The sequence below is a fragment of the Rhinatrema bivittatum genome, chromosome 11 (assembly GCF_901001135.1).
Source record: "Rhinatrema bivittatum chromosome 11, aRhiBiv1.1, whole genome shotgun sequence".
In the NCBI taxonomy this organism is placed as follows: domain Eukaryota; kingdom Metazoa; phylum Chordata; class Amphibia; order Gymnophiona; family Rhinatrematidae; genus Rhinatrema; species Rhinatrema bivittatum.
This window is the reverse complement of record NC_042625.1, coordinates 22,372,936-22,385,488: the sequence shown is the minus strand read 5'-3', so window position 1 is coordinate 22,385,488 and position 12,553 is coordinate 22,372,936. Positions and strand designations below refer to the sequence as shown.

The 12,553-nt window shown below is 47.1% G+C and overlaps 1 protein-coding gene across 1 annotated transcript in view; it reads right to left on the bottom strand.

Annotated features, from left to right (window-relative positions):
- CAMKK2 (calcium/calmodulin dependent protein kinase kinase 2) overlaps positions 1–12,553 on the bottom strand; it is a 62,060-nt gene that overhangs the window by 12,869 nt on the left and 36,638 nt on the right. Inside the window, exons 7-12 of the mRNA XM_029570907.1 lie at positions 10,346–10,382; positions 9,486–9,507; positions 5,568–5,656; positions 4,111–4,310; positions 3,257–3,310; positions 2,644–2,717 (exon numbers count right to left, since the gene is read on the bottom strand). Of these exons, the coding sequence (XP_029426767.1) occupies positions 2,644–2,717; positions 3,257–3,310; positions 4,111–4,310; positions 5,568–5,656; positions 9,486–9,507; positions 10,346–10,382 (476 nt within the window). The remainder of the gene's footprint in view (positions 1–2,643; positions 2,718–3,256; positions 3,311–4,110; positions 4,311–5,567; positions 5,657–9,485; positions 9,508–10,345; positions 10,383–12,553) is intronic.

Here is a 12,553-nt window from a genome sequence, read left to right as displayed (position 1 = left end):
GAACATCCACCTTTAAAGGTTGTACCTTGTTCTGCAAACACCACGATTCAAACACTTTCCAAACCTGGATATAAACCAGCGATGTGGAAGACCTGCTTGCCTGAAGCAAAGGCGTAATCACAGGTTCCGAGTATCCCTTAAAGCGGAGCCATCGCCTCTCAAAAGCCAAGTTGTTAGACAGAAGCAATCTGCCCAGTCTGAAAACATGGGTCACTGCCACAACAACCTTGGCAGATGGGCCAAATGAATGGAACAGTCTACTGCTAATGAACCAAGTCCGCAAACCACAGCTGATGGGGCCACTCAGGAGTCACCTGAATCATCCTGACCAGGTGAAGCTTGATGAGTCACAACGCTCGACCTATGAGAGGCCGGGGAGGAGGGGGGAGAACATACAGCAACATGCCCAGATGAGCCAATCGTCCAGGTACGGGTGCACCAGGATACCTTCCCTCCTGAGTGCCACAGTACTGCCGCCACTTTTGTGAACGTCCGTGGTGCCTTCGCCGTTGGCAAGGGCTTGAAATTGGAAATGCTCCCCTAGAATCATGAACCTCCGCTGCTTGGCCCATATGGGGATATAGAGATAGGCCTCTGTCAAATCCAACAATGCCAAAAACTCCCTTTGCACACTGCCACTATCACCGTTCACCCAACATTTCCATCAGAAAACTCGGCACCCTAAGGGCAGCAAAGACCTTTTGAAGATCGAATGGGCCGAAAAGTCCCCTCCGTGTATTTCGTGATTCCCAAGGAGGAGTACCTTCCTTGTCCCCTCTCCCGAGGGGGCACTGGAACAACTGTGTGCAGGAGCTGTAGACATGGCAAAGTATCCCACACCTTTTCCTGCTTGGAATGGGAGACGCAGCAGGAGATTACAAAGGTGTCCCTGAGTTGGTCGAGAAAATTCTAAGGCGCAGATGTCTGAAGTGATCCTGGTCCACTCCTCGTAAAAGAGGGCCAGCCTCCCTCTGATAGCATCCGGAGAGGAGCGGAGTAGCCCGCCTTCATTGGCCAACCTTACTTCCGTCTCCACCCTGGGCACCACCATCCTGAGGAGGTCTATGTTGCGCTCGAAAGGACTGCTGGCTGCATGAACAAAATCTCAAGTCTTGGAAACAAGCACTTGGGGAAAGGACTTCTTGGTGGTTTTCTTCTCCTCAGTAACTTATTGCCCTTGGACCCCCCCCCCCCCCCAACTGCTTCATGAGTTGCTCCAGATCCTCTCCGAATAGCAACTTGCCTTTGAAGGGGAGGTTAAACACAATCCTCCGCGCCACAACCACAGAGACCATATTCCTGGTAGAAATCTGGATCTTGTCATAGAGGGCATCCACCACATAGGCCATTTCCGCTTTCAAGCAGGGCAGCCTGAGCTACCTCAGCTGTCACCTTCTTGCGTGCCTTCTGCAGCCAGCACAAGCAGGCTCTCTGCTTCAAGGTTCTGCAGACCGCCTCACAAAGGCTCAAAGCCAAATCCTCAAAAAGCCTCTTCAGCAGAATTTCCAGCTTCAGAGTCTGGATATCCTTCAGAGCGGCCGAACTTGCCACTGGGATGGTTGCATGGTATCGGGCATGCTCAGTGCCTAGTCAAAGTTCTAGAAACTTTGACATAAGTTTTCCGCATCAGGGCTCCATCTGATGTCACTCATGCGTGAGGACTACCATCCTGCTTCTCCTCTGAGAAAACATGTTTCTGCATATAAAAAGTGGGTTTCCGCCCATCTTCTGTGTGGGTAGAAGCATATGTGCACTATTACCCACTACAAGTGCAGACTTTCCACAGGGATGTTCCCAGGGGCAAGGGGAGGACAGGGGAGAGACTCTACATCAGGGGATCGGGCATCCCTCGGTGGGCCGATCGCTCCAGTCACGTGGTCTGCCGTGCGCGGCCGTTGCAGAGCCGTGCTCGGCAGACCACGTGACTGTCCTGGGTGGCGAATACCCGAGCCGGTCTGACATCGTGAGTCCACCGCTGCTCTACATTAAAGGTCTTCTTACTCTTTGATGGACTCTTATATTAGTGTAAGTAATAAAAATGAATTTTGAAAGGGCATGACCTTGAACAAAGGACAAAGCATTTCAAGGCACGACAGGCTTATGCAATTGGGGGGAGAGCAAGACTAGAACGGTGCCCCTCCTTAGTATGTTCATGGGCATGAGACATCAGACAGGCTCCTTCTAGTGATCTTGGGCCCACAAAACCAGTTAAAGCTCCAGGCACCTTGGAAACAAAGCATCTTACCGAACTGTGGAGGCTCCAGTTTTAAGTCTTAGGCATCGAAAGGGCTTCAGAACATTAAGAAATAAAATATCACCTCCAAGACTCCTACCTCAAATTATCCATCCTTTAGGAGAATGTTTATGGGGTGACTGTGCCTCTGATGAATGGTGCAAATATTCAGAGATTACATGATATGTTATTGCCAGAAAACTGTCCCAAACAAACTGGTTCTTGATTTCAGGGCCAAGTTAGGAAAAGACCATGCTGCTCACGTCTGACGCCATGGGCAGAGTTAAATCTGTTTCATGCATGCTTCGACTCTTGGGAACATGGAAAACCAGTGCCTGCACAGTATCCAGCACTCAAACAATAAAAGAAAAATACAGAGACACAAAAAAAGTAAAAGTACATATACTTACTGGTCTGGGAACTCCAAGGATTGGCTCTTAATTTTATTATGTAAACTTAAAATCCTCTCATCCATAAAAGGGCACTAAGTAATGAAAAAAAACCAAAAAAAAAACGAACACACTTTAAGAGGGTTTCCTGATTTTTATGCCATGAGCAAGACAAGATTACACAGCTGGTGAGGCACTTCGCAGCATTGGATTTAAGCGAGAATCTCAGCTCTGTCTGCATGGCCCAAACATTCCCTCACTTGGACTGAGAGGGGATTGGTCCATGCAGACCAGGTGGTGTCCTTTGGTGCGAGCCAATCAATGAGACTCAGATAAGCTGAGACTCTTGCCAAGATGGCCACTACCAGACTCTGCCAGGAAACGGACAGGCCTGCTCCTTAAATCTGGGATTATAGAAAACCAGTGGTGTCTTAACAGTAACATTTCCAACAGATAAAGAGGGCCATGTGCAGTTCTACCGCCCAGCAACACATCTCTTTCCATACCGTTATGAGACGTATGCAGTGCACGAAGGTATCAAAAGAGCAGGACTTCAGATACATAGCCATTTTCATTCCTACATTTAGTCTATAGCATGCAGAAGACACACCACACAGGGAAAGAATTTCATTACCTGTCCAAACACAAAACAGTGCAGAGTGATACCGATCGCCCACACATCCAAAGCCTTCCGCCAAAGACAAAAAAGAAAGCAAGAAGTCTGTCAAATCTCTTCTCTCGCCTGCATTCACATATTTCTCCCTTCCCTCCCACCTCACATGGCAAGCTGGGATGACTCCACATACCTTTGCTATCCTCAAGGACATCCCCCTCTGAGACCTGCACTCAGTGCTGCCCTGTTGGATGGTCAGGGCTGCCACAGCAGCTGTAGGCATCGTTCCTCCGTCACTGGGCCATGTGCAGCACACCCAAACCCTCTACCAGGCCCCACAGCAGGTAAAGTGCAACAGCCAGAGGTCAAGGGACCAGTTCATTCACCAGTTCTTCAAAACTTACTTTTTGATTATTTATGACATGCACTAGACTAGGAGATCTGAGCTAAACATTCATGCCCTAGTCACACCGTCAGATACTGCTAACATGAGGGCTGGCCTGGGGGCAAGTGCTGCTATACAGAAGATCCTTGAGGATTCCCAAATTGGCAGAGGTACTGTTTTCAGCCCCCCCCCCCCCCTGTGAAGATGGTGTCATCTTCATTGACCAAGGGTGACACCTAGTGCATGACCCCTGGCCTAGGAGCATTGCTAGAAGGAGCAAACTAGGTAGTGTGTCTGTCTGTCTGTGCGTGTCTGTCTGTCTGTGTGGCCATGAATGGAAACCCATGTTGCCAAATCCCTGCTGTGGCTCTGACTAGAACTGGAAGCACAAACAGGAGACAATTGTTGGGTCAAAACACACACACAGAGCCCAACATTATTCTATCAAACTTAAAACATTAAGTGGAAGACAGTAAAATCAGAATGATACCTTTCCAGAAAATATTTTCCTGATTTCAGAGAGGGTCTCTGGAGCCATAAACGCGGGCGTGCCAACAGTGTTCGTTAAAAAGGCGTCGGTGCCTTCAAACTGGTTACTCACACCGAAGTCGGCAATTTTGACGTGCCCATCCTCACCAACCAAGAGATTGGAGGGCTTAATATCCCGGTGTATTATCTTCTGGTAATGCACTGCAACGGAAAAATGAACCACAATGAGCCACAGGCCCACTTCCACATCTCAGAACAACTTTTCAGATGGAGTCATTTGATTTAGTTTACGTATTAGGGAAGAAGGTGGAAACTGCACCTCTGCCACTGGACTTCCGTAGGTGTAAAGAATTGGTCTCTTTTAAATCAGTCGCTTGTACGGTTGACGAGACATTTCTATCTGTCCGATTGAGTTCTTTTGCATCCCTTATTCTTGGGATTCTGTGCAAGTCCTGGGAGTTTGTCTGCAGTCCACAGATGGACTGATCTGTCACGAGCAGTAAGACCCACAGGATGTGGGCCTGGGCATTAAGAGCAGGGAGGTGACTCACAGGCAGAAGCAAGACCACTTCCAGCAGAGAAACGTCGTGGGTTTAGTTTGTTGATGAGAATGGTCAGATTCACATATGGGGGGGGGGCTGATTTTGTAACAGCCCGCAGGCGTCTTCCAAACGGGGGCAAGCTTTTCAATAGGGAAAGCATGCGCACAGCCTCCCTTTGAAAAATACCACAGCGATTCCACCCGCACACAAAATTATACGCGCTGCCAATTCGCGCGTACAATTATACGCGCTGCTGATTCGTGCGCACAAGATCCCCCCCCCCCCCGAAAAGTTCTAGGCAGACTTTTGAAAACGCAAAGCAGTGGCATAAATGCAAATCCTGGGAACCGCTTCTGCTCACCACGGCAACTTAAAATGCACGCACGCTTATCCGCATATCAGGCAGGCTGTGTTATCATACGGCCATGTCAATGGTTAAAATGCCATTTTACCTGCAGAAAGGACTTTGAAAATTACTCTCATGTGGGGAAATTTTCAAAAGGAAGTATTTTCCTCATGTAAAAAAAAAATAAAAAAAAAATCGCTGGTCTGAAACTGCACCCCCCCCCCCCCCACCCCGTCAGTTTGCATTTTCAAACCTAAGAGTGTAGTTTGGGTGGGGAAAAAAACAGCCACCCCCTTCCCCCAACATAGCTCCTAGAAATGCAGAACAGCGATACGATACAGCGACGGACGTTGCACGCTTCCCCTGTGCTCCCGCAAGCTGACTTGCAAGTGGTGGTCACAGTTAACCTAGCGAATAGCTTCTGGCCATATTACACCACCTTCTACCAGCCTGAGAACATCTCAGAATTTGCAAACCATCTGCCCTGCTAGGACACACGTCAAATCAGGCTCCTTGTAAAAACTGAGAGGTGGGGGGGAAAAAAAAAAAAAGAGATTTACTACAACTCACGGTATTCGATGCCTTTGATCAGGTCCTGGAAGTAGAATCGGGCTCGATCTTCCGTTAAGGGACTATTGGTTGGGATTTCCATCACAGGGCTACAAACATTAGAACATATGGAATATATATATATATATATATATATATTTTTTTTTTAATCCTCATTTTGCAAAGATGCTCTCTGTCATCGTCTTACACACACTTACATGTGCTTCATATAAAACTATTCCTAGTTAATGAAGGTCCTAGAGTGAATATTTTAGGTACTTAACCAGAGAGGCCCAAGAACATCCTTCATGTGGGACTCCATTCTACAGCCATTCCCGGTATCTGGTTTTACTGGTTGGACAATACATTTTACATCTAAACAAAACTAGGGTGATCAGTTATTTTGGGTGGCAGCAGCAATGTCAGCAAAGTCCTCCACTATGTGGGCAGAAGTCCTTGCTTGGAATCCTCTTGAACGATGATATGTTGAAGTTATGTTTCAGGGAGCATACATTAAATGACCGTAGGACAATGAAGAGATTCACATTAGGTGCAGCTGAGCAAGCGAGAGCCTCTTGATATGAAATGGGTGCTGGCGCATCACTGCTCTTGGGTCCATGATGCCCAGAGACAGGGCCTCCCCCATCCCCTGCTGCTCGCCAATCTCTAAGGGCCCCATCCGGTCTCCCGGAAACACCTTCTTCGCCTTTGTCTTCTCCTTACAGGGTCCATATTTTTAAATCCTGCCCTGCATGGGTCTGACATGGTTAAGTGGCTGGATAAGAAACCGCCCTACATTCTGAACAGAAGTCCCCATGCCTGCCTCCTGCCTCGCTCCTCTTAAACTCATACGTTTATCAAACGTTCCAATTCAAATTTAAGTATTCGGTCAACAAGGGCATTTCATTAGGTCAAAGATGCAAGAGACAGATGATTCAAGTACAAGGTTCCAGTTTCTGACCACGTAAAATAGTGCAGAGCTAAGCACATGAAAAAGCACCCAGCTCGCTTCTTTCATTCTTGTTACTATATAAAACGTACATTGCGGTAGATTTTAAAACATTGCGCGCGCGCACATCCATGAGCACACACTACCTAGCACGCACACGTGGACGCGCGATGGCATGTTATAAAATGCCAGATAGGCATGTGCGGGGGGGGGGGGGGGGGGGGGGGGAAATCATTTTGCAAATTTGCGCGGTGATGCAGCGGGGCCTTCCCCAGTTCCCTAGCCTAACCTCCCTTCCCCTTCCCTAAATCCCCCCCCCCCAAGGTCTTTATCCTACCTTTTGCTCCTGAGCAGGAGCAAGTTGTGCGTGCTGGCACCCTGCCCCTAGCCATGCCCCCGGGGGTTTACACGCGTGGCCGGGCCCTTTGAAAACTGGCCCGGTGCGTGCAAGGCCCGGGATTTAAAATCCGGTCCATAATGAATTCTGACCCAGAGCCTGATTACCCCTTGGTTATAGGATAATTCTGCTATTTGGAAAGCATCTGAAAACCTGGGGCAAAGTCCGCATGCACTGTTTACCCACCAAGCTTGCTCCAAGTTTTAAAGCAAAAGTACACAAACGCTTTCTGAATGGAAACGGCCACCTGTGCATTTGAACGTGTCATTAATGCCTGGATGTCTCCCTCCCTGACCAGAACATGCTCCTGAGAGCTCCTCCTCAACATGGCTAAGACGAAGCATAGACTTAGCTGCATCGAGGGACAGCAATTTTCCTAAGAGCTATTTCCGCAGATAAAAAAAAAAAAAAAGCTGCTTCATACCCATGTAAAATGGCGTTCAAAATGGTCCTCTGTAAGCAGAAAAGCTTATGGAAAAGATTTAGACCGACATGTTCTACTGAAAACTGACAAGTTCTGCATGTCTGCTTCTAACAATGAAGGAAGGAAGGTAATCTGACAATCGCTAGATTTCAAAGTAACTGATATTAAGATTAGATAAGTCTCAAGATGTCTTCCTGACTATGACTTGTAGTCATGACAACTGTTCTGAGCAGATAATATACATAACCTCCAGAGCAAGCAGATAGAGCCTGATTAATGCAAAAAAAAAAAAAAAGGGAGCTTCTTCACAGGGCGGTCAATGGGCAAGAGATGCTTTCGGCAACTCTCCCCACCACCACCTTCCCTTTCGGGTGCTTGTGCTCGCAGAGTCACAGACTGGCACCCCACCCCCCCACAGCTTGGCACCCAGGAGAGTCGTGCTGCTTCCTAAGCATGCAAAGGCACGATTCATGTTATTTCCTTTCAAATGCACCACTGTGATTTCCTTAGAAAATTCAAAAAACAGTTATGCCCCGTTTTCTGGAATTCCATTTTCTGCTCCCCGGGTCAGCCAGTGCCAAGGGTGCTGCAGAGGCGCTGTTCATGGTCATTGCCCATGGGTGATAGCTGGTAGCCAGGCTCAGGGCCCATGAGCGCAGGCTTCTGGAAGGAGCCCTGGGGCGTGACTCCTGCTGGAAAAAAAAACTGGCACCGACTGGGCTGATGTAAATACGGGAGGGGAAAATCCCCGTGGAGTTGTGAACGAAGCTCATGGCACCAGACTCCAGCGTCCGCTCCCACCGAGCTGGAAACTCAAAGGAGGAAACTGCCAGATGAAAAAAAGAAAAATCCCGTTTTATAGGAACTTCAACCTTTATCTATACTTTTCATTAAATACAAGTTTTATTGATTGATCTTCCAGCTCAGTTGGAACTGGCCTCTACTAAGCCACAATGCTAGGGGTCTACATTTATAGCCTGGGCCCAGGAATCAAACCCACGTCTTCCACATGGTGCTGCCTGTCACCAGGCTGGCTCTGTATCGAATTTTTAAATAAAAAAAAAATAAAAAATTCCAAGTGGGAATCTGGGACTCCCCCTCCCCCCCGCTGGGTCGTGATAACAGTTACAGGACTAACGTAATTAGCCAAGGAGGATACTGAAGGAGCGCTTTCAAGACCATACAGGCCCTTTCTTCAGATTTACATCATCTCGAAACCTCATGCACATCCCCATCATAAGAGCTAGGAATTACAGCAGTGCATGCATGGGTGCCTCTGCCCCTTTAAAAGCTCAGTTTGCACTGGAGTAAAGTGCACACGCGAGTTGCTGAAAGCACATGCTAACATCCTGTAGGCAAGACTTTATCCTGCTTTAAGGAGGAGGAAAATATTTGTTTCTTGTTTATCTCCTTCATGCCCAGAAGCTGCCTACTCCTGACACGGAGTACTGTGGTGAGCAGTTGTTGTTACCCCAAACATATTTTGGGTGGATCTAACTTGTATAGGGAAGGAGTTGGCCCGGTGGTTACAGCAATAGGGAGAGGACCAAGGTTCTATTCCTGCTTCTCCCACCGACAAGTCGCTACCTCAGGTAGCCACTTAAATTGTAAGCTCTTTGGGGAAGGAATTCATTGTACCTGAAACATCCTGTGCTAGAACTGGAAGGACAGTCTAGAAATGCATTACTATAGTAAGTATTAAAGGGTCTTCTGGTAGCACTACTGATCTCTGCTATTTACTGCTGAGAGAAAAGAGAGAGAGAGAGAGAAAGAAAGAGAGAGAAAGAATAAATATGCTTTAAAGGAGTTTATTGCACAATCCAGACGTGGATCAGTTTGTTCACTATCCACTGTGGAGTGCAAGCTCACTTACAAATTGTTCCTGGCCAAAATTTTGCTTTTTAAAAATGTTTAATTTTTAATCCTTTTCACTGTATATTCAACCAACTCAGATGAAATCTCAGCAGAGTTAGAACACAATGTGATGTCATCAGTGGGTGCTAAACCCGCTCTGCCATCGGTCCGTGCCCAGGCACTAAGACAGGCACACACACCACCATGTGATGTCATCCGGCAAGCCACAATGCTTCATTTTTTTTCTCAGCTATTTTGCAAACATAGTGACCTTCAGATTTTATTATTTTCTGAACTACATGTCTAAAGACTTACCCTTGTTTTACCAATTCGAACACTGCAGTACAAAAAAAAAAAAAAGAGGATTAAATTATCTGCTGAAGCTTCATGTTGATTAAAGTGACATTTAATTTTTCAGTACAGTTTCTAAAACAATGATAAACAGATTTAAAGCAAATACTTCATACCAGGATTACCTTAACTCAGGCACACAGTCACTATTCCTTAGCTTGGCCAGGTAATGATAAATCCAGCTTGCACAGACTGCTGGAGGGGAAACTCGCCTATCTTTTGTGAAGGGATCGTAGCATACATCTTTATCACCTGAGATTCAGCATGAAAATCTGCTAGACCACCGTAGAAAGACAGACAGACTACCTCATGCCACTCAAGGGAATCACCTGCTATGAACTTCACCGGATGGGAAATGATCATCCAAATTAGGGACGTTATTATAAAAGGTTTCTTTTTTGCAAGGCATTCAATATTTGTTTGCTCTCTGCCATTAGGGGGTTGAGAGAGCGACTTTCTCTCTTTGTATTATGCTCCCTGACCAAACAGGAAAGTACTAGGCTGGTCTGTAGATCAGGCTGAACAGGGTTCACCATGGGCACTTTCAGCGCTTTGTACTAGGGTGGGTTGTGGGCCTGTTTGCTCTCCTTGTCAGTTCTGACCAGCAGCCTGTGCCCCTCACCACTACAAATCCTACAACACTGCTTCGGCCAACGGGGATCTCAGCGCAGTCCTGGCATTGCTACACAACCTACTGTTATGACACAGCACAGGAAAAACACAGTCAGCAGCATGGTTACACATCTTTACTTTTCTGATCCGATTTAAAAAAAGATAGAAAGCATCCACGCAACTCGGGGTTTGAGAATTTCTGGCTTACGTACCCATGTACAGATGGTCTTCACTGGGGTCATCTAACACCTGGTAAAACAAAAAAAAAAACAAAAAACAAAAACGTGTTTTTAATCTTCCACATGGATTCTTTGCTTATCCCTGCAGCACTGATGAGGACACGTTACTCACCTAAGCATGAACATAACACAGCAACAGAAAACAAGGTGGCATAACAAAATGTAATATCCATAAATCCTGCAGCAGCTTTGGGGAGGAATGGACTGGTGAGACAGATTGGGTGCCTGACGGCTTCTGATGGGGGTAGGATACAAGGGTTATGATTTCGTGATTAGGGTTAATTGATCGTATTGTGGGGAGCGTTATGCGGGATTTCTAGGAGGTGACTGTATAATGCCTAGGAGGTTAATGTAGACAGTACATCAAAAATCTAAAACGAGAGGCGGCCAAATTTCAAAATTGAGCATTTTGATGCAAAGTCCGCCTGTACCTTTACCCCGGTAAAATGGCTTTTGAAGCTTGCCTTCTCAGTTAACACTCATTTGTAAATAAAACACTAAAAGCAGCATCACAAAAAGAGTAATAACCCTAAAAAAAAATCTCTTCAAATTCACGATCATAAGTACCAACTATAAAAGGAAAAAAAAAAATGCCCGAGTGGCTGCCCCAAGGATCTGGCCTCACGTGAGCCCAGGAGTCCCTTCCACGGGTGCAGCTGGGCACGCGTCCGCAGGAGGTAACTTGCTTACGCTACTGTGGTTTGGCAAGCTCTAAAAAACCGGACCCGGAGCCCTCCACGTTCCCAAGCAACAGAACAGACCCAATCCTTTGCTTGCCCCATATCACAGGGCTAGATCAGCAGCGGCAGCTCCTCGTAGAGGGCCAGGAGCAAAAGCTGAAGCAGGGCTTTATGCTCTGCTAATCCTGGCAGGGCAATTTGCAAAATAGCTCGCGTAGCTAAAAACCGCCTGGGTGCTTGTCACACACAGTTTACGCTCGTCTCTAAAGGAAAACTACCAGCGTTTCTCTTTGAAGATGAGCAAATGCAAAGCTCGTGGGCTAGAAGTATTTTCTTCTGTGCCTGCTTGTTTACGTGGCCAGTGCGGTGGGGGACGCGTAGCATCAGAACATCTGAAAATCTTTAAAAAAACAAAAAAAAAAAAACCCCACCCACGCATGTGCACAGTCTTCCTGTGGGCATGTTGAGTCGAGGAAGGAACAGCTGTTTTCCCGTGGCTAAGAGCCTGCATGTGCCTTTCGCCACGTTTGAGGGCAGCCATTTTGCACGGGCAAAAGCTTTCGAGAATCGCTCGGCTATAGCCACCAGCGGGAAAAGCTGGGACATGAGCAGTTACAGATCCTGTTGTCAAATCTGACACCGGGCACTGCGGCTTATCCTCCACCTCGCCCCTTCAAAAGTCAAGCTAAGCTGATTGAGCTCCTTCCTGTTTTGCATCCCTCAGCTCCAGTTTGCATGTTTCCTAGGAAACTGATGCGGGTCCTGCTGCTGAAAGGTGTCCCAGTTACTCTCCTGCACAGAAGAGCAGCGGCACAGTGCTCAGCTCCAGGGCCCGTTCCCAGCTTGGCTGGAGCAGCTCTCACAACCTCTGGGAGGGGACGATGCCAAAAATTTTTCTGCTCTCAGGACACAACTAGCAGCTGTGGAGTTACTAACCCTTCCTCCCTTGGAAAAGTAACTTTTCTTGAACTGGACCAAAAAATTCATTCCCTGCCACAATGCAACTGTACTACGTAGCTATTTATACATTTTTTTTTTTTTTAATGTAATCGCTTTGGTTTAAACTTTGTTCAAGTAAAGCAGTCTATAAACGAAACAAACCAGTAACTTCCCGGGCTGGCCAGGGCTCATGGTAGAGGCTTCCCAACCTTGCGACCCCTCAGTTCAAGTTCTCTCTCCACCATTTACTACATAACCTTGAAGCAGTCACTGAGCCTCCCTGGGCACCATCATAGGCTGTACAGTGACAAGTACACAGATGGCACTCAAACAGAAATGATCATTCCAGAAACAGCTGGCAAGGGATTTTTGTTTGGGGGGGGGGGGCGGGGGGAGAAGCTCAGAGGCCGATATTCAGTGCCACTTGCCCAAATAAGTTTGGACTTAGCTGAACAAATGGCGAGACCTGAAAACCCCGCCTTGCTGGAGATGGCTGGATAACTTTGTATGCGGCTAGGTCGGGGGCAAGTTAATCAGTCTAAACTTTGCTAGCCAGCCAGCA